General features: G+C 40.9%; 1 protein-coding gene across 1 annotated transcript in view; it reads right to left on the bottom strand.

Annotated features, from left to right (window-relative positions):
* Nucleotides 1-23370, bottom strand: part of gpr158a (G protein-coupled receptor 158a) — a 609794-nt gene that overhangs the window by 164676 nt on the left and 421748 nt on the right. Inside the window, exon 5 of the mRNA XM_063044263.1 lies at nucleotides 16760-16828. Coding sequence (XP_062900333.1) covers nucleotides 16760-16828 — 69 coding nt within the window. The remainder of the gene's footprint in view (nucleotides 1-16759; nucleotides 16829-23370) is intronic.

Raw genomic sequence — 23370 nt, 5'->3', positions numbered from 1 at the left:
AACAGTACCCGGTACTACTAGGGTACTGCATGCAGTTCTGGGTTCTTTACTTGAGGAAACATATACTGGCTTTGGAGGTGGTGTAGAGGAGGTACATCAGGTTGATTCCGGTAATGTGGGGATTAGTTTATGAGGAGAGATTGAGTTGCCTGAGACTATACTTACTGGATTATACTCACTGGACTTCAGAAGAATCGGGGGATCTTATAGAAACATATAAAGTTATTAAAAGTAGAACTTATGAAAGTTCGAGGTTCAAAATAATATGATAAATGCAGGAAAGTTGTTTCCACAGGTAACTGAGACTAGAACTAGAGGACATAGCAAGGCTATGTAACGCTCAGTTATATTGGCTCGTATATATCTAGGGGAAATCCCACCCATCACCTGCCTCAACGCTTCCCACGGGGTCGGTTGCCGCCCGAATCAATCCCAAACATCAATCATCAGACAGCACACCCAGTACGTTTTACCAAGTACACTTTATAGATATTACTAAGTCTATGACATTAATATAAATTCGATACAGAAAAGGAAGTAATGAAAAAAAAAGGCGCCAAGACTTATCAAAGTCCAAGTTCTTCGTGTGCAACCGTTGGAGCTCAATCAATTCCTGATGACCACCCAGATCCTGTCGACTTACGGCTCGGAACCACCCGAAGTGATCGACCGGAGCCTTTCCGCACGTCCGCCGTCCTCCCTGTCTCCCCTCCGACTCCCCATCTCTCCTCCGACCCCCTGTCTCTCCTCCGACTCCCCGTCAAAACCCCGTCTCTCCTCCGATTCCCCACCAAAAACCCCTGCACGTCCACCGTCCTCCTCGTCTCTCCTCTGACTCCTCGCCAAAACCCCGTCCGCCGTCCTCCCCGTCTCTCCTCCGACTCCCCGTCTCTCCACCGTCCTCCTCGTCTCTCCTCCGACTCCCCGTCTCTCCTCCGACTCCCCGCCAAAACCCCGTCCCCAGTCATATGAGACAGCATTATCATCCGAAAAAAAAACGATACATGAACACCCACTGGCTAATAACACCCTGCTGTCTGTATTAACCCAAGCAAATGTCTAGCTAGAGACTTTCTCAGTATTTAACATAACAAAGAAGCCATTTTAAATTTAACATACAAAAAAGAAAGACCCCGTACACTTGTAATGAGCTCTTCAGGTCTGTGTGAGGTGCTGGAGAGTGTGGTACCCCTATCTTTTTAGAGCCCCTGAATTGTTTAAAATTGTTGTTAATGACACTCATTAGTTGGTAAGTGTTCCTTGGGTTTTTCTTGAGCAACTCACTCTTTGTAATGCAGTCTCCTGGCACCTTCTGTTCGAACTTGTTAAGTTTATTTTGATGGGCTCAGTGATTCCGTGTTACTTGTGTTATATAAACAGATGCCTGATTAGCACTAATCTCAGGGTTCTAGGTTTGAGACTGTTACTTCTTATGGTGTTGCTCAGCCGAGCCACTGATGTTCTTTTGGAAGTATTATGAATAAACTCTCATCGCTGTCTCTACGTCGGACTCTATCTTTCCTCTGCAGTTGGGTTCTGATATTGCTGGCACACATCGTGTCAAGCATCAAGATTTGGGGGGAATAGATTTAGGACACAGATAAGGAGAAACTGCTCTTTCCAGAGTAGTGAATCAGTGGGATTCTGCCCAGGGAGGCAGTAGAGGCTACCTCATTCAATATAATTAACATACAGTTAGGCAAATTTTTGCAAAGCAGGGGAATTAAGGGCTATGAGGAAAAGACAGGTAGCTGGAGATGAATGCATGACCAGTTTCACCATGATCTCATAGAAAGGCAGAGAAAGCTTAATGGGCCAGATTGTCTATTCCTGCTCCAATTTCTTAAGTTCTTATGATCGTATGATCTTATGCAGTATTTCAAGGGAAACAGGCATGGAATGATTCAAAACCACAAACAGGATTCAATGCACAGCTAGCTGTCCGGAGCCAACTGCTACCATTTTGACAGAAGCCTAGATTTCTATGACCAGCGCATCTAGTTGGAATGAATAGCAAGTTCTTTCATCAATGCAGATTATTTGTGGGGGGGATGGAGGGGGGTGCGGGCTGATATAGTCTGTAACTTAATCACCTATTTCTGAATACTACAGAGCTGGTCACCAGCAGAAGAAAAGTCAAGGTAAGTTTTATAATTAGAGTACATATACATCACCACATACAGCCTTGAGATTCTTTTTCCTGCGGGCATACTCAGAAAATCTATAGAATGGTAACTATAACAGGATCAAGTAGAGCAGAGAAGACAACAAACTGTGCAAATGAAGGTGGACACAATCTGTTTCCTGATGGTTCAGTTAAAAGTACTCTTCTGAAACTGCATCTGACAACTGTTGAGGAAATGCTGGCAATGTACTCAAACCTAGCAACAAAATTTGGCACAATGTACTCCAACTTTTCCCAAAACCTCTGGCCCACTTCCTTTGACAGATACTCTAACAGTGTAGGAGAATTCTATGGTGTGAAAGTGGTGTGGATGAAGTACAGAGACCAGGACCATAGTCCAAGGATTTAATTGCAATGATGATGGTTGTGAATGATGTAGCTTGGGTTAGGAGTGTATGGCTAATAGGAAGGGTGGTATTTTCCACTAAAAATTAATTGTAGAGGTGAGGTATGGATCAAGATTGCGTCTATGCCCATTATGGTTTGAGTGCAAGGTGAGATACAGCAACATATATTTTCAAAATATTTTGCTTATGGTTTGCAGTGCTCTCTTCAGGAGCTGATCTTTAATGGCACATGGATCTTTATTTTTGATCTGCCGAGTTATCTGCCTGGAATATACACCTGCTCGTTAAAGCAAATACCTAATCAGCTAATCATGTGACAGCAATTCAATGCATCAAAGCATGGAGACATGGCCAAAAGGCTCAGTTGTTGTTCAGACCAAACATCAGAATGGGGAAGAAATGTGATCTAAGTAGCTTTCACCATGGAATAATTGTTGGTGCCAGACGGGTGGTTTGAGTATCTCAGAAGCTGCTGATCTCGAGAGATCTTCAGGCACAACAGTTTCTAGAGTTTGAGTATCTGAGAAGCTGTTGAGTACTTGAGAATATCCAAGGATTTTCATGCACAACGGTCTCTAGAATTTGCAGAGATTGGTACAAAAAGCAAAACACATCCATTGAGCCTGGTTAATGAGAGATGACAGAGGAGAATGGCCTGAGTGGTCCAGGCAGACAGTATTGCACATTAACTCAAATAAGCATGCATTACAACAGTGGAGCGCAGAAGACATCGCTGAAAGAACAATGTGTCAAACGCTGAAGTGCATGGTCTACAGCAGAAGACAAGACTGGGTTCCACTCCTGTACCTAATAAAGTGGCCATTGAGTGTACTTGCAATTCTTTTATCAAGTGTACTGCATTTAGTACTCATAATGTTGTTTCATCTACAATGGAGAGACCAAAAGCAAACTAATTTGTGGAGCACTGCAATCAATCCTTAGAAACAAAGCTGAGCTTTCTGTTGCATTTTACTTTAAATTCCCACCTCACTTTTCTCCTTCCTCTCTACAACATCCTGCAGTATTATAATGAGACCCAATCTAAGCTTGAGGAACTTCATCTTCCATGTGCCTTGCTGCAGTCTTCTGCATTCAATATTGAATCCATTGTTTTCAAGTAACTCACTTTGCCTTGTATCAGGAAAAGAATCAGAATCAGGTTTAATATCACTTACATATGCCATGAAATTTGTTGTTTTGTGGCTGCAGTACCTTGCAATGCATAATAATAAATACTATAAATTACAATAACGATGGACATAAGAAAAAATTAAATAAGTAGTATAAAAAGAGAGGAAAAATAGTGAGATAGTGCCCATTCAGAAAGCTAAGGTGCCTAAGACTTTTGCACAGTACTGATGGTAGAGGGGACGACACTGCTCATAAAATTGAGTGTGTGTTTTCAGGCTCCTGTACCTCCTGCTTGATGAGAAGAAGGCATGTCCTGGGTGATGACGGCTCTTACTGCCTTTTTGAAGCATTGCCTTTGAATGGTGTCCTGGGTTCTGGGGAGACTAGTGGCCATGATGGAGTTGGCAGAGTCTACAACTTTCTACAGTTTTTTCCAATCCTGTGCAGTGGCCGCTCCATTCCAGATGGTGATGCAACCAGTTAGAATGCTCTGTAGAAATTTGGGATTGTCTTTGGTGACGTAACAAATTTCTTCAAACTCCTAATAAAATTATAGCCACTGGGTGACTTGCTTTGCAACTATATGGATATGTTGGACACAGGACAGATCTACAGAGATGTTGACAGTCAGGAACTTGAAACTGCTCACCCTTTACACTGCTGATTGCTCGATGAGGATTGGTGTATTTTCCCTCAACTTTCCCTTCCCAAAGTTCACAATCAATTCCTTGGTCTTTCTGATGTTGAATGGAAAGTTGTTCCTGCAACACCACTCAATCAGCTGACCTATCTCTCTCCTGCATGCTTCCTTGTCACTATGTGAAATGCTACCAACAATAGTTGTGTCATCGGCAAATTTATAGATGGCATTTGAGCTGTGCCTAGCCACGCAGTCATAGGTGTAGAGACAGTAGGGTAGTAGGCTAAGCATACATTCTCCCTTTCAACGTGTGCATAAAAGGCATTGAAGCAACGCACAAAAAATGCTGGAGGAACCATCTATGGAAAAGGGTGAACAGTTGATGTTTCGGGCCGATACCCTTTATCAGGACAGCATCCAACATCTGTCCTGGTGAGGGAATTTCCAGGATCTGCAGATTTTCTTGTGTTTGTGACAAAAGGCATTGAGCTCATCTGGGAGTGAAGCATCACAGTGATTCGTGATGATAGGTTTCGCTTTGTAGGAGGTAATAGTATACATCTGATTCCATCTCTAACCTCAATTGGAATTTTTTTTTTCACTCTTAAAATAGCCTTCCATAAGGTGGGCCTGAGCTTCTGTATAGTTCTGGATCACTTGTCTTGAATACCATAGATCTAGCCCTCAGCAGACCGAGAATCTCCTGGTTCATCTATTGCTTTTGGTTTGCATATGTCTGGTATGTTCTAGAAGGCACACAGGAATTGATGAAGTTGGAGACAAATGTGGCGTATTCATTCAGACTCGAAGATAAATCCTTGAATATTGTCCAGTCCATAGATTCGAAGCAGTGCTGTAAGTGCTCCTCCAGCTCCCTTGACCAAACCTTCTTGCTCCTCATTACTGGTACTGCAGTCTTTAGTCTCTGCCTATACACTGGGAGCAAAAGTGCAGCCAGGTGATCAGACAGGTGTTCTTGATGGTGGTATTACAGCAGTCAAATGTGTTGGCTCCGCAGGTTCCGCGGCTGATATGTTGGTGCTTTTTGTTCACAGACTGGCCTGGCCTGGTTGAAACCCCCCACAATGATAGGGAAGACATCAGGGTGTACTGTTTCATGTCTGCTGATTATGATGCCCAGTTCCTCTAGTACCTGCCTGAGGTGCAATGTACTCCATTACCAGAACGATGACAGAAAACTCCCTCAGCAGATAAATGGATGACATTTATTAATTTATTGAGCTACAGTGTGGAACAGGGCCTCCGGTCCTTTGAGCCACGCCACCTAACCGCCTCCATTTAACCCCAGCCTAATCACGAGACAATTTACAACAACCAATTAACCGACCAACTGGCACGTCTTTAGACTGTGAGAAGAAACAGTCGCACCTGGAGGAAACCCACACAGACCTGGGGAGAACGTACAAACTCCTTACAGACAGGGCGGGAATTGAACGCAGGTCGCTGGTACTGTAAAGCATTGTGCCAACCACTACACTACCGTGCTGCCTTGAACACTGTATGTTCCAGATTGGCTGGGCAGGACCGAGACAGAACCATCATGTCTGTCACAGTCTGTCTGATTACATGGGCTGGGATTGTCGGCTCAGGTATAATTGACTTTAGCAAAGTAATTTGAGCTAGTTCTACTCTATGGAGTGTGGTAATAAAAAGACACAAGATATATTGCAGAGAGAAAAGAAAACAGGTTGAGATGAGGAGGTAATGCTATTAAATCAGCAAATTGTTCTGATCTAAAATAAATTCCTCAAGGGGTGGTGGAAGCCAATATAAAGTTAGGTTCGAAGAGTGCGATGCCTGTGCTTGCAAGTTGGTGGGGAACAGCAATGGGGTAGGAAAGATTGGAAGCTCCTTTAGAAGGTTTTATCGGTAACTCAGCATCATGTTGCTTGCTGTGTTATTTCATGGTTCTTTAAGCCAAGTGGCTACATGCCTGTATTTTTTACAGAATCACCACTGGTAGCAGCCAGTTTAATAATAATTGTTTCCTCCATAATAAATAGCCCAATAATGACAACTTACTGCTCAACAATAGTGGGCACTAAGATGTCGCTATTGGGCTATTTATTATGGAGGAAAACAATTTTCACAAAAATAATAATTCCTGTGTGTATATTTACTTGGTAGAAATAATTCATTGGTAAATAAGGAAGCTACACATATATGTGCCGTAACCATTGGTTATATTGTATGTGTGTACTGTATCTTATAATCACATTACATTCCACAAAAACTTAAAAATTCAAAATGATCATCCACATGAGTTTTGTATTGAATCCATGTGAATTAAATTCTCTTTTCTTTAATTAGTGTCCTGCTGAATGCATCCATATCACATTCTTGTGTGTAATTCTTTATTGAAGTCACAAACCTGTTATTTTTATTGGGTTAACACTTTATTTAATAGCACACAAAAGAATTCAACGTGAAAGCATAAAAGATACCACTCCAAGGAAACCTCACCTTAAGATGCAGACTGATTACACCCTACCCATTGTAAACCCAACTAAAATATGTTTTTTTTAAATTTATTTCCTGTTCATTGCAATTCAGGAGCAAAATATATCAGAAATTCCAAAAATAATAGTCTTCTTGAGGGTTTCTTGGAATGGTGAGTGAGATGGTTTCTGCCTCTTAGGAGCTGGTCCCAAGCTGAGAAGGTCATCCGAACAATGGAACCTCTTGGTACAAAGCTGAGTGAGGAGAATGTACTCCTCCAGGCAGGAAAGGCGCAGGTAATCACATGACAAGAAAATGTTGAAAGGAAGACGGTGATATAGTTGAAGAGAATAAAAAAAGCACATGTGTAGAGGGAAAGGTTTTTGAAAGGACTTTCTACTGAAGGACTAAAACCATGGACGATTAAAAGAGGTAAAATATTCAATCTATCGTAAATTTTGTCTTAGACAAAGTGTTTCAATCACTTTGCCCTGTTCTCTTGTAGCTCCATTTCTGTAAATATTCAATTAACATCACTTGAGAAAACCTCTGGGATTTCCTCGGACTGTTTTGGTCATTGATTCAAAAAGATTCACTTTGCTGTATATTTCAATGTACTTGTGACAAATAAAGCTAATGTTTTTCTCCAGTCATTACATAAGTTAGGCTACTTCACTACATTATCAATGCTATAAAAATGCAAATTGTTATTGTTAACATATACATGATATTTGTTACTCCTGGCCAGTACTTGTTTGCTTGATAAATTCCTCATGCCTGGAAGGTACATTAATAATGAATGATAGTAGGAGGGTGAAAAGTGGTTCTGAAAAGTTTAAGCTATTCTCATCTATGATGGGGATGAATTCCAGCCGACGATTGCTAACGTAGCCATAGCTCAAGTTGAATTTACCTTCAGTCACTTCTGAAGAAATTTTCATTAACCTTCATTTAATTTGTTTGAACCTAATGCATTGTCCATGGCAATATGTCAGTGCATAAGAAAAGTCAAACACAGACACACAGATAGTTCTGCTATAATGCAGATTTTCATTTACAAATTGCTTATAATATGAATGATGGCTGAACAAGTGGTATTTGCATTACACAGGAACTTTGCTCACAGCGAGTTCAGGAATGGGAAAAACTTTTAAATCTGTGCTATATGAAGGCAACGATAATCTGTTCTGCTATAACACAACATTCTATACCTTCGTGTAAAACTACGTGTAATCTGTAATATGACAATAGCAAATTATTTTAATGTCTTCAGGAACTTTTGCAAGCTGCTTTAGGAATCAGACCAGAAATTTTTAAATGTACATTCACTGGTAAAAGATTGAACTGGTGCCAGTTGGAGAGAAAGCTTGCTGTATGGTGATGCTATTCGAATGGGACAGCAGAGGGCGAGGATGGACCTCGGGATCCACACTTTGGTTCCCATCTATCAGCATCACCCACAACAAGCAACTTGTATGCAGCTTAATTGTGATCAGAGGTGAATTCACTTGATCATAATAGTTAAAAATGTCAAACTTACTTCGTGAAATTAAGTATAACTTAAATCCATGGTTCAAGGAAATTTTGTGCAGCCTATTTGACTATTTCACTTCTCTGCAGAAACAGACTCAAGTGGCTATTCATTTTATTTATTTAGAGGTATCAGACCCTTCTGATCCAATGAGCCTGCGTTACCCAGTTAACCTGCTAACATGACCATCTTTTGGAATGAGGGAGGAAACCAGAGCACCTGGAGCAAACCCACACATACTCCTTAAGGACAACAGTGGAATTGAACACATGGCCCTGGCACTGTAATAGTGTTACACTAATCACTACAGTACCGTGCCACCCCAAATCTGACCTGATTCTGAGCATTATAGCTGATTAAAGCAGATAGTGAAGGTTTCATTACCACATAACCACTGGGTAGTGTACAACATCTAATCATGGTGTTAAAGTGGTGTTCATATGGTTCAGTACCAAATCATCACAACCTGAGTGAAAAAAAGAGGTTAAAGGAAACACAATGTGATGAAGAGAAAGAGCAACTTGAATCAAAGTAGGTGTGAGGGCTTCAAAGAGTAGAGGACAAACAATGCAAGTCACCTCAAAGAAAACACTGAATCTCATTCCCAACTGCAGTTATTTAAGTTGTTATGCAGGACATTTAAAGTTAAAACTGGTGCTTCAGGAATGTTTAAAGTGTGTGCTTCCCAGGTAACAAATTGACATCTTGTACCGCATCTCCTGGGATGTTTTATTTCCTCAATATCCGAAACAGGTTTAATATCACTGGTATATGTTGTGAAATTTGTTATCTTTGCGGCAGTAGTACAATGAAATACATCATAATAGAAAAAAACTGTGAATTACAGGAAGTATATGTATTATAGTTAAATTAAATAAATAGTGCAAAAATAGAAATAAAAAGGTAACGAGGTTGTGGTCATGGGTTCAGTGTCCATTCAGAAATCAGATGGTAGAGGGGAAGAAGCTGTTCCTGAATCGTTGAGTGTGTGCCTTTGGCCTTCTCTACCTCCTTCCTGATGATAGCAATGAGAACAAGGCATGACCTGGGTGATGGGATTCTTAATGATGGATGCCTCCCTTTTGAGGCACCGCCTCTTGATGATGTCCTGTATACTACGGAGGCTAGTGCCCATGATAGAGCTGACTAACACAACTCTGCAGTTTGACCCTGTGCAGAAATTCCTGCTGATTCACCATCATTCACTTTACACTACTGCACAAACTCAAATATAAGTAGTGTGTGTGTGTGTCAACTGATTTTAAAAGAAGTATTTGTGAGGGAAATTAAAAACGCAAACACGAGTAAATCTGCAGATGCTAGAATTTCAAGCAACATACACAAAAAAATGCTGGTGAACGCAGCAGGCCAGGCAGCATCAATAGGAAGAGGTACAGTCGACGTATTTGTGAGGGAAACTGTATGATGGTGTGGAGTTATAGAACCATACAACACGGAGATAGTTTCATTGGCTTGCCATGCCCATATTGACCATCAACCACTTATCTGATCCACACTAATCTCATTTACCAGCACCCAGTTCATCCCCTTCTATGGATTAGCAATTCAAGTTTGTCCAGACACTTCTTAAGAGTACCTGCCTCCATCTGTAAGAGTAAGAGTAAGCAGGGTACTCCTGCTGTAAGAGTACCTGCCTCCATCACCCACTCAGACACTGTTTTCCAGAGTCCAACAATTCTCTGCATGAAAATATTCTTCTCCAGATTTCTTATTGTATCCTCTCCAGGATAAGATACTTCTGCTATAGAATTAAGTTACCTACTAACTAGCCCTCTGAACAGTTAACCCTTCCCCAATTTCACCCCAATGTATCATACAGTTTGATCACATGTATTTCATTCCATTGCCTCTTCATAAAATTTAGAAGACAATACTGACATCAACACATCCTTAAAGAAGAGCTAAGTATTTACAGAAATTTCCTGACTCATTTTCAGTTTGTTGTTTTGCATTTGCATCATAGAGTCTGCAATAAACCCACAAGGCCACAAATGGCTCACTCAGTTAACGGACAACCAGCTTGCAGTAAAAGCTGCAACTACACAATTTTAACTTACTTTTTGTTTATAGATACAGCGCAGAAAAGGCCCTTCCAGCCCTTTGAGCTGCACTGCCCAGCTTCCTCCGATTTAACTGTCTTTGGACTCTGGGAGGAAACCGGAGCACCCGGAGAAAACCCACACATTCCACGGATGTACAAACTCCTTACAATGACATTAGAATTGAACCCTGAATTGTAATAGTGTCGCTCTAGCCATGGCACCCACATAAAAGATTCCAGGATAAATTGCTGGACCAGGCTTGATCAGCTGATCTGATGTTGGTGAGCCACTGTTAATGATTACGTTTTTCCTAAGGTCGGAAGCCGGATGTCCAGCTCTTTGGAGACCCAAGATGTTAGAATCTAAAGTAAAAGTCAATCTGCCAGGAGGTGGGGGGCGGGGGAAGAGGGCTCAGTGGATCAAGGAGCACCTCTGGGAAAAAAGAAATTCTCAATGTTGCATGTCAAAACCGTGCATCAGGACTGCATGCTTCTCTTGTTCACTGCGCAATGATTGACTGAAATGTAGCATGATACCAGCCAATAGAATCCATTATAAAGGGAGATAGATATGAGTATTTGGAACCAGTAACAGGCTTCAGAAGGAAGAGAAAAAATCAGCAAAGCACAAGAGCAATTCTCACTGAAAGTGTAACATTTATAATAGTCTTAATTATGCACAATTAAAGGAAATCATTCCAGTTCCAATTCTAATTAGATCCTTATACTGCAATCAAAATTGTAAAGATCATTCAAAAATATCCTGCGTACACCAAGGCCTGTTATTTGGTGAGATCTTAGATATTGATCAGCGGTCTCTGTCAGTAAATACATTGAGGAGTTTGCTGCTGTTTGAACATCTCAGAGCTGTAAAACAAATGGCAGATCCCTGAGACACATACACAACGCTAGAGAAACTCAACAGGCCAAGCAGCATCTACGGAAAAGAGTACAGTCGATGTTTCGGGCCAAGATGTCGACTGACCTTTTTCCATAGATGCTGCCTGGCCTGCTGAGTTCCTCCAGCATTTTGTGTGTGTTGCTGAAATTTCCAGCATCTGCAGATCTTCTCTTGTTAGTGGCAGATCCCTGCAGTCCACATTAACACTGTTGTAGCCAATTAGGCAACTTTAATTAGTTTTCTTGTTCCTAAAAGGAAAGACACTGAGAAACTCCTTTCTGCTATAACCACAATCATCTTCATTTTTCTGCAATTTTTTTCTTTAAGCCAAAATAAGTAAAAAGGATTATATGTATTATTTTCCCAACATTGCAAGTGCTTCTGCTGGAATACAGGCATTAGAGCAGATCATCCTGTTCTGCACAGAACCACAAACATGGCTCTACACCCTCTCTTTTAAGAATAAAGTATAGAGATTAACTGCATTGCATTCAGAATCTGAATTAACATATCAATCTGAGACTTTGTTAAAAGCTGCCCTCTCAATGTCATTGACAGGAAAGAAGAAAAATTGACCTGTAGCAGGGAAAAGGCTCCACAGCACATCGGTTCCAATATAAACTATAGACCATTCCTAATCTTACATTCATCCTATTTTATATTCTCTCCAGATTCTTATGAATTCCACCACATTCTCTTACATAATGGTGGAAAATAATCTACCAACCTCCACGTGTTTGGGATACGGGATGAAACCAGGGCACCTGGCATGTTGTCATACCGCGCAAACTCAGCACAGGCAGCACCTAAGGTCAGGACTGACACTGGGTCTCTGGGGCAGCAAGATAGTGGCTCTACTAAATGTGTCACTGTGCCATCCCAGACAGATTGTGAGATATTTTGGATAAAGGGAATCATGGAATGTAAGGATAAATTGAGGTTAAAGACCTGATCGAATGTGCAGGTGTAAGGTACAGAATGTCTGCCTCCTTCTTCTCAACAGACACCCTGGCCAATCACTGTTCATATGCGCTGTTTCCCTAAAGCTAATTGCGGCTATACTTTAAAAATGCCATTCTCCTTCTGTATGATAGAATCCTCCTGCTGGATTGCTGCTGTATTTCCATGTGATAGCTACTCAAAAAGCTTGATGAATTATAATATTTATCAGGCTTCTAAAGTAATACCGTTCCGATTTATGTGTTGCTTCGCCAGTGCATGACCTACAAAAGACTTGCAATCAGAATCTGAATTAATATATCAATCTGACTTTTTTTTTGAAAACTGCACTCTGAATATCATTTGACAGAAGGAAGCACAAGATAGGGGACAATGATTTTATTTTACTACTTCAGGTAATATGCATGTTGTTGGCAACACCAGCAACATCCCAAATTGCCCCTGAATTAAGAGTCAATTAGACTAGTCAGACTGGACTAGGATGGCAGATTTTCACTCTGAAGAGGCTAGTTGAACCAGACAGAATTTTATAATAATCCTGTGGTTTCAGGATTACCGTGACTGAGGTTGCCTTTTGTTTTCAGAAGTACAGACTCTTGTAGTCTAATTCCCCATCATGGCATTCAAACTCATCTCTCCAAACATTTCCAGAACTTTGGCTGCTAGTCTAGTATCTTAACCATTATGCCACCATGCTCTATATTACTATTCTGGAATAGTACTTGCAAAATTCTGACCAATGAATAGAGGAGTGATGGTCTTCATATCATACTGTCCAGTCTGGTCTCTTGTTGAGTGAGATCACCCAACAGAAACAGAGTCTGGAATATTATTATTTCAATTCTATTATACTCAACAGTAAGATTCGGAAAAGCAGGAAACCAAGATGACGAAACTGCTGAATTTGGGGGCAGTTCCGCAAACATTGCCATTGGATAGAGGTCGGTGCTTGGAAGTAGAGTTGGACTCTGTTCCAGTTGGTTGAAATCTTTCTGCTTCAGGGGAAGGCCAGTAATCAACTCACTCATCTAGAAATACTGTGAGCAATGCCAATTTGTGAGTACCATAGATGGAGTTCTGGAAAATTCAGTTTTACTTTTCGGGGAGAGAAATTCATTGCAACTGTTACAGGAACAGGAGGAGCCTGGGTCCATTTTTGAGTGCCTTTTTATACCATTCATACACCAGATTGTATCAATAAATGGCAGCAAAAGAAATGTCTGTGCTGCTCCTTCTTGCCTCAGGCTAGGCACTCAGCTGTGCTATAAAAACTATGTACATTTCTGCTTGGATATTTTAAGTGGTCTGATCTTACAGAGTTCAATGGATATCACAAATTTACTCTGTTCTCCGCCTATGCCCTGCTGTCTCTACATAAGGCACATTCTCTGTTTCAGCTCCCCTAATTCATTCATGAATCTCATTTACTTACAAATTCCATCTCTGCTGCCAAGAATATCCTGAAAAACAGGAAGAAATTTCTTCTAACTTTAGTCATGAAAATATTCTGGCCCTCTTCTTAAAACTGTATGCAGTGAAACCACTGGTTCATCTCCTGGTGATCCCCAGCCAAACTCATTGTACTCTCATCTTATTTCTTAGATTTCTATTCACAACAGCTGAGATTCTTACAAGCTCTCTCAAGAAGTAAAAATGCTCTCTACTCAAGAGTGTGTCTCTGTTTTGTCCTGCATCAAAGTTCTTTCTATCTCCCAGCACAGCTGAATCCATGAAAAACAGACATGCAATGCCAACTGGGAAAGCAGTATAGCTGATTTGGAAGTGCAAAAAAAAAGCCATCAGAAGTAAATCTCAACTGGGTGGATTAAATTAGCAAACAGGAACATTCTCAAAAGTACCATGCATATTTATGTCATTTACACTCAAATCTCAGAAAGTTCAAGACAAAGAAAAAGCTTGTCAAATGAAGTATCACCATGCACATTCTGAAAATGCCAATAAGAGTTTTATATTGCCTAAAATGAATGAGAACATTCATAACGTAACCAGGAATTGAAACACAAACAAGAGAAAGCAACACACATCAAAGTTGCTGGTGAACGCAGCAGGCCAAGCAGCATCTATAGGAAGAGGCGCAGTCGAAGTTTCAGGCCGAGACCCTTCATCACCAGCAACTTTGATGTGTGTTGCTTGAATTTCCAGCATCTGCAGAATTCCTGTTGTTTACAAACAAGAGAAAACCTGCGGATGCTGGAAATCCAAGAAACACATGCACAAAATGTTGCAGGCCAGGCAGCATCTATAGAAAAGAGTACGGTCAACGTTTTGGGCCGAAACCCTTTTGCAGGACAGGAGAAAAAAACGCTGAGGAGTAGATGTAAAAGGCGGGAGGAGGGGAAAGAAAAAACATAAGGTGATAGGTGAAACCTGAAGGGGGATGGATGAAGTAAGGAGCTGGGAAGGCCGTGGAAGAATAAAAAGGAGGAGGAGCACGAGAGAAAGGCAATGAATGGGCAAGGAGATGAGGTGAGAGAGGGAAAAGGGAATGGGAAATGATGAAGGAAAGGGGGGGGGGTGGGGGGGCATTACCGGAAGTTCAAGAAATCGATGTTCATCCCATCAGGTTGGAAGTTATCCAAACGGAATATAAGGGTTGTTTCTCCAGCCTAAGTGTGACCTCATCACTACAATGGAGGAGGCCATGGACAGACATATCGTAATGGGAATGAGAAGTGGAATGAAAATGGGTGGCCACTGGGAGATCCTGCTTTTTCTGGTGGATGGAGCATGAGTGCTCAGTGAAGCTGTCTCCCAATCTACGTTAGGTCTCACAGATATACAGGAGGCCACACTGAAAGCACTGGACACAGTATATGACCCCAACAGACTTAGAGGTGAAGTGTTGCCTCACCTGGAAGGACTGTTTATGGCACTGAATGGCAAAAACTTTAAAAACGCCATCCCTTCTCTCAATTCCTCCATCACTGCCGCATCTGCTCTCAGAATGAGGTTTTTCATTCCAGAACAAAGGAGATGTCCTCCTTTTTCAAAGAAAGGGGCTTCCGTTCCTCCACCATCAATGCTGCCCTCAGCTGCATCTCTTCCATTTCATGCAAGTTTGCTCTCACTCCATCCTCCTGCCACTCCACCAGGAATAGCATTCATCTTGCCCTCACCTACCACCCCACCAGCCTTCATGTCCAGCACATAGTTCTCTGGAACTTCTGCCATCTCCAACGGGATCCTATCACCAAGCACATCTTTCCCTCCACCCCCCCCCACTTTCTGTTTTCCACAAGGATTGCTCCCTATGCGACTCCCATGCCCATTCATCCCTGCCCACTGATCTCCCACCTGGCACTTATCCTTGCAAGCGGAACAAGTGCTACACCTGCCCTTACACCACCTCCCTCACTACCATTCAGGGCCCTAAACAGTCCTTTCAGGTAAGGCAACACTTCACCTGTGAATCTGTTGGGGTCATATACTGTGTCCGGTGCGCCGGTATGGCCTCCTGTATATCGGTGAGATCCGACGTAGATTGGGAGAGCACTTCACCGAGCGTCTATGCTCTGTCTGCCAGAAAAAAGCAGGATCTGCCAGGAATCACCCATTTTAATTCCACATCTCATTTCCATTCCAATATGTCTATCCATGGCCTCCTCCACTGTTGTGATGAGACCATACTTAGTTTGGAGGAACAACACCTTATATTCCATTTGAGTAGCCTCCAACCTCATGGCATGAACATCAATTTCTCAGACATCTGGCAATGCCCCTCCACTCCCTCTCCCCTTCACCATTTCCCATCCCCTTTCCCTCTCTTACCTTATTTCCTTGCCTGCCCATCGCCTTCGTTTGGCACTCCCCTCCCCCAGTTTCTTTTTCTCCATGGACTTCTATCTCTTTCACCAATCAACTTCCCAGCTCTTTACTTCATCCCTTCTCCTCCAGGTTTCACCTATCATCTTGTGTTTCTCTTTCCTCTCCCCCCACCTTTTAAATATAATCCTCAGCTTTTTTTCTCCAGTCCTGCTGAAGGATTTCAGCCCAAAACATCAACTGTATTTTTTCTATAGATGCTGCCTGGCCTGCTAAATCCCTCCAGCATTTTGTGTGTGTTGCAGGAATTAAAATAGATGATTCCATGGGAATCTACCATGAGGACTTCTCTTTGTAAATATTATTGTATCAAAATTTCACCAAATATAAATCCTCATGTAAAAATCCACACTTCAATAATCAGAGAGGTTGCCAAACAGGGAAAAAATCAATCGTTAAAAATTATGGAATGAAACCTATTTGCATTAACTTTTAGCACATCAGACTTGTGATACTAAGCGAGGGTACATTTTCAATAAAGCACAAAACTGAATGTAAATGTGATTGCTCAATTTTTTTTGGATTGTATTAACACTTAGGTAGCTTTCCATAAATTAGAAAGGTGTCAACAGTGAATATGCCTCCAGGCAAACTATTCATTAGTGTTATTCCTGTGCATAAGTAGGACTATAGATCAAAATCGTTCTTACTGAATTTACACTGAATTATGGACTTGAATATAAATCATGAAACACTTACTGGAAAGTACAGAAGTAATGCTCCAAAGAGAATTGTCTCCAACAACACCAGTCCTGATGCTCTGATACTCTGAAAGAATGAAAAGATTTCATACGGTAAGGATCATTTAAAAGCAACAACACCTAATTCCAGTTAATAATTTCTTAAAGACATTTAAATTCTAAATAACAAATTAAGAGATCACATTCATCATGTTGCTTTAAAAATCTATCTTTCCCATTTAATAGATTTTCCATTTTCTTTTATTTCTGTTGATTACTTAATTTGTTATTCGTGCAAAAATGTGTTTTTCAAAAGAAGCTGGATTAATTTAATTCCCTTTTTGAAATGTATTAAAATGTTCAAGATTTATTGAACGAGAGAAGTGATAAGGTGTTGCCATAAAGATCAGAATACATTTAAATTATGCACATTGTAGAAGAGTGTTAACAAGCTAGGATAAAATTGGCCTCAATCCAGGTAACAGCAATAGCATATTGACAAGCTATTTAACACCCTCCCAACATACTTTTCTATTGAAGTCAACAGAAAAGACATTCAGTCAGACTGAAAAGCCGGTTTAAAAAGACAAGGCTGAAACAGAGGAGATATCAATCTTCAAAGTTTGTGCATGGTGAGGTCATATTATACGAAAATCAATTTGCATCAAATGTTATATTCCCCAGAATCGTTCAGAGACACACTTAGAGGAAAGATTTTAACTCTTGGACAGAAATTTAGCTTCACTGGCCCATTTAGACTACATTAATACAAAGCGCTTGTTGCTGGATTCGAGCTTCCAAGAGTTTGAGTTGCTATGATTAATACTAGCACAGTGCAGGTTGATTCCCTCAGCCTTATTCGCATGCATAAGACAAGCTATAAATCAAATGATAAATCTTTAAAGATCTAGATAGTAAGTGAAAAGCAAATTTTAAAAGCTTATACATCTCAATGGATTCAAGGTCTGTGCACAGTTGGTTGAGCCAATTACCAGCCAAATAGTTGGACCGAAATATAAAGGGAATGGTTTATAAAAAGTGAACACTTCTAGACCATAGAATATAGAATACTACAGGCCCTTCAGCCCACGATGTTGTGCCAACCTTTTTAACTTACTCCAAGATCATTCTAACACCTCACTCCCACATAGCCCTCCCTTTTTTTTTCATCCATGTGCCATAATTCAGAGTCTTTTCAATCTCCTTAATGTATCTGGCACTACCACCACCAACCGCCAGTATATTCCATGCACTTACCACACTTTGTGTAACAAATCTATCTCTGATTTCACCCCCTCCCATTATATTTTCCTCCCATCACCTTAAAATTATGCTGTCTCTATTTGCCATTTCCAGGTTGGAAAAAAAGTCCTCTACATGAGAATTCTTAAGTGATTTCATTTCAGAAAACACTATCTGCAGAAATAAATTCCCCTAGCAGTTTAACAGTCAATTATTACTCCAGTTTACAAATAGTACCATTGAGTAGTGGTTAGCGAACACTGTCACAGCGCCAGCAACCCAGATTTAATTCTGCCAAATTCCACCTCTGTCTGTGAGGGGTTTTTATGCTCTCTCTTTGAATGCTTGTGTTTCCTCTGGGTTAGACATACAGGTCAGGAGGTTAATTGGACACTTGGGTGTAATTGGGTGACACTGGCATTTTGGGCAGGCAGGCCTGATACTGTATTGTATCTTTAAATCAAATAACTTTTTTTCATAGAATGGGAAGCACAGTATTGCACAGAGTAAAGGCCTTAGACAAAAAATAAGGACAGTCAGCATGGATTTGTGTGGAGCAAGCCATGTCTAATTTGACTGAGTTTTTCAAGGAGGTGACAAAAGAGATCGATGAAGGCAGAGATGCGGATGTTGTCTACTTTGATTTTACTAAGGCGTTTGACAAGATCCCTCATGGCATACACTTGCAGAAGATTAAGATGGATGGGATCAATGGTGACTTTGCCATTTGATTCAGAATTGGCTTGTCCATAGAGGACAGAGGGTAGTGGTCAGTAGGACCTACTCTGACTGGAAGTTTGTGATGAGTGGTGCACTGCAGGGATCTGTACTGGGACCTCCGCTGTTTGTGATGGCCTGGATGGATGTAAACATGGATGGGTGAGCTAGTAAGATCGCAGATGCTGGTAGTGCTGTGTGTAGTGCAGGAGATTGCCAAAGAATACAATGGGATATAGATCTGTTACAGATACGGGGAGAGAAATAGCAGATGGAGTTTAATCTGGCCAAATGAGAGGTGTTGCACTTTGGGAGATCAAATGCACAGGGCCCTTAACAGTACTGATTTACAGAGGAACCTAGGAATCAAAGCACATAGCTCCATGAAGTGACTGTACAGGTTGATAGCATAGTAAAGAAGGCATATGGAATTCTTGCCTTTATTAATTGAGGCATTGATTTCAAGAGTTGGGGAGTTAAGCTGCAACTTTATAAAACTTTAGTTCGGCCGAATCTGAAATATTGCATTCAGTTCTGCTCATCCTAATATAGAAAGGATGCAGAGGCATTGGAGAGGGTGCAAAGTGGTGTACCAGGATGCTGCCTGGATCAGCATGCATGTGCTATATGAAACATTTGGACTAACTTGGATTTTTTCCTCAGGTGCTGCGGAGGCCGAGGCGAGACTTGATAAAACTTCATGAGATTATGAGAAGGACATAGTTGGTGGAAGCATCCACCATCCTTTATTTGCAGGTTAAAATGTTTATTACTGGAGGATATGCAAATAAGGTGAGAGGGTTTAATTCAAAGAAGATGTACAGGGCAAGTTATTTTCACACAGAAACTGATAGGTGCCTGGAATGCAATGCCAGGGTGGTAGTGGAGGCAAGTATGATATAGGCATTCAAAAGACTGTTGGATGGGTACATGAATGTGCAAAGAATGGAGGGATGTAGACATGGGGCAGGTAAAAGGATTTGTTTAGTTAGCCATTTAACTTAATTAGTTTGGGATACCATTGTGGATTGAAGTGCTGAACTGTTTTATGATCTATGTAAATAAAAGTTCAAAGTAAATGTATTACTAAAGTACATATATGTCACCATATACAACCCTGAGATTCATTTTCTTGCAGCCATATTCAATAAATCCAATATCTATAATAGAATCAATGAAGACCACACCAACTGGGGCACTCAACCCGTGTGCAAATGACAACAAACTATGTAAGTGCAAAAACAAAGAAATAATAACAATAAAAATAAATAAGCAATAAAGAGTTCTTGAAAGTGAGTCCTTAGGTTGTGAGAACATTTCAATAATGGGGCAAGTGAAGTTATCCCCTTTGGTTCAAGAGACTGATTGTTGAGGGGTAGTAATTGTTCCTGAACCTGGCGGTGTGAGTCCTGAGGCTCCGGTACCTTCTTCGTGATGGCAGCAGTGAGAAGACCACATGATCTGGGTGGTGGGAGTCACTGTAGATATGCTCACTTGTGGGGAGAGCTTTATCCATGATGGACTGGGCCTTTCTCCTCCTTTACCTGGTCTCCCCCATCTAGTGGAGCCCAAACCTGATGTGCGCATTCCTCGTCAATATGGGTAAACTGGTACAGTCTAACGTGTAAGTCACATTTTTCTCAGTACATAATTCGCAGTGAAAATTAAGAAGTCATGGACAATAATGCACATTGCAAATATAATATTTCCTCTCAATAAAATTCATTCCTGAATAAGTAATTGAATTAGCTTCCAAAAATGGTTTCAATTTTATATGCCTGGTGATCATAATTTATTATGCACCCATATGCCATGCCAATTTCATTAATTAGCTTTAGTTTGTAGTGTAGAATTGTAAAGCCAGTTGAGAAGTCAGGAATAGTCTAGCATTTATTGTAGGCAGGAGATAAAGTCACATCGTTTCAATGGAAATGATTGCCATATTCCCCTTTTTGCCAGTATCTCTTTTGATTCAGATTCCCTGGCAGCTCATTAATCTATGACCATATGTAAAATAGATGTAGGCAAACAGTGTAGATAATTGGGACCTGAGGAACCATTTCTTTTCCAAGTAAAATTTAATTGTTCAACTTGATTTGATTGTTAACCGTGCTCCTAGCTCAGCATTTTGAAGAACAGTATTGTGGAAAGATTTTAGTTTTTACTGTGATTTATGCTGCTGTTATAAATGAGTTCCAAGAAATAGCAAGTAATATGCAGATACTGGGGGCGGGGGGGAGGTGTTTGTTTATTCAACATATTAGGATATTAAGAAAAGTTTCTTGTTGTGTCTTGAATTCTAGTTTTTATTCATATCTGTTTAGACCAGCATAACTGCAGGATATTTGGGTACATGCCTTATAATTGTAATTAACCATGCTGTATTTGAGCATACTGATTAATATGCAGGCAGAGTAGAGCCAGGTTATTCCTTAGTTACCTATCCAACATAACTATCTACAGGTTTGCTTAATTCTACACAGGTGGCATTTTCTTTTTCCCTGGAATTCTGTTCAGCAAAATGTTCATGGCTTTTATCCCAGCAGTACGTCAGAACTAGTCTAATTATTACGCACGCCCATAATTGCTGTTAAATAGTTGATCCTCTTCCTTCTTTATTTCTCCACCTACTATTTTTCCTCAAGTGGGGCAGAGTTCTACTTGAACCCATACCAGGCGGTGATACAGCCAGTTAGAATGCTCTCTATGGTACATCTGTAGAAACTTACAACTGTGTTTGGGCACATACCAAATCTCCTCAAACTCCAAATGAAATATAGCCACTGCCGTGACTTCTTTGTAACTGCATTGATATGTTGGGCCCCGGATAGATCCTCAGAGATAGTGAAGTTGCTCACCATTTCTACTTCTGATCACTTGACAAGGACAGCACCTGTTACCCCATCTTACCCTTTCTGAAGTTCACAATCAATTCTTTGGTCTTACTGACACTGAATGCAAGGTTCTTGCTGTGACACCACTCATCCAGCTGATCTATCACACTCTTGTATGCTTTTCCGTCATCATCCAAAATTCTCCCAATAATAGTCCTGTCATCAGCAAATTTATGGATGGAACTTGAGCTCTGCCTAGGCACACAGTTGTGTGTGTAGAGAGGATAGAACCGTGGGCTAAGCACACATCCTTGAAGTGCACCCGTGTTGACCGTCAGTGAGGAAGAAATCTTATTTCTGATCTGCACATACTGTGGTCTTCCAGTGAGGAAGCAAAGGATCCTGTTGCAGAGAGGGGTACAGAGGCCCAGGTTTTGGAGTTATTTGATCAGAACTGTAGGAATGATGGGGTTAAACAGTGAGTCAATAAACAGCTGCCTGATATTAGTATTAGTATCCAGAAACTGTTCTCAGATTGTGATCAAAAGTTGATTTTATTTTCTCCTGGCCCAAAAGTATTGAGGTCCTGAGTTTTCTTTCAAGCCAACTAACAGCAAACTGTAAACTAAACTTGGGGCCTTTTTGATCTGCAATTATCCTGAATGACAAGAATAGCCAAGAGACTCCATGTATGTCATTATAATTATTGCTTAATAATGTTTGGACAACATTGAACAAAGTGACTAAATACAATCAAGCAACACACCCAATGTGTTGGAGGAACTCAGCAGGCCAGGCAGCATCTATGGAAAAAGTACAATCCATGTCTTGGCCTGAAACATCAACTATACTCTTTTCCATGGATGCTGCCTGGTTTGCTGAGTTCTTCCAGCATTTTGTGTGTGTTGCTTGGATTTTCAGAATCTGCAGATTTTTTCTTGTTTGTGATTGAAGTACATTCAAGCAGTAGGAGGGTAATGCAGTGCCCATTCATTTGTTGGGGAGGGGTTTAAACTAATTTGGCAGGAGGTTGGGAACTGGAGAGATAGGGCTGAGGATGGGGCAGTTGGTGTTCAAATGGATGCAGTGTGTAGTGAGACTGTGAGAAAGGACAGGCAGATGACAGGGCAAAATTGCAGTCAGTGGGATGAGCTGAAATGTAACACGGAGGCAGAATTGAAAAGGGTGGTGAATACAGGACTGAAAGTGTTATATTTAAATGCACGCAGTACATGGAATGAAGTACATGATCTCGTAGTGCTGTTAGAGATTTGCAGGAATGACAGTGCGGGCATCACTGGGTTGTGGCTGAAAGGAGGTCTTTGCTGCAAGCTTATCGTCAGAGGATATACTTTGTATTGATGGGAAAGGCAGGTAGGCCGGGGGGGGGGGGAAGCAGGTGGTTCTGCTGGTAAAAAATGAAATCGAATGCTTAGAAGGAGGTGACATAGGATCAGAAGATGGAGAATCCTTGTGGGTAGAGTTAAGAAACTGCAAGGGTAAAAAGACACTGATGGCAGTTATACACAGGCTCCCAAACAGTTCAAAGTTCAAAGTAGTTGTATTATCAAAGTACATATATGTCACCATATAAGACCCTGAGATTCATTTTCTTGTGGGCACACCCAATAGATCCAATAACCATAATAGAATCAATGAAAGGCCGCACCAACGGGGTGGATATCCTGTGTGAAAAAGACAACAAACTGAGCAAATACAAAAAGAATGACAAAAAAAGAAATGATGATAATAATAATAATAAAATATAAGCAATAAATATGGAGAACATTAGATGAAAAAGTCCTTGAAAATGAGCCCATAGGTTATAGCAACAGTA

The sequence above is a fragment of the Mobula hypostoma genome, chromosome 3 (genome assembly GCF_963921235.1).
Source record: "Mobula hypostoma chromosome 3, sMobHyp1.1, whole genome shotgun sequence".
Taxonomy (NCBI): Eukaryota; Metazoa; Chordata; class Chondrichthyes; order Myliobatiformes; family Myliobatidae; genus Mobula; species Mobula hypostoma.
Note: the sequence above shows the minus strand (reverse complement) of the source record. Positions and strands in the feature narration are given on the sequence as shown.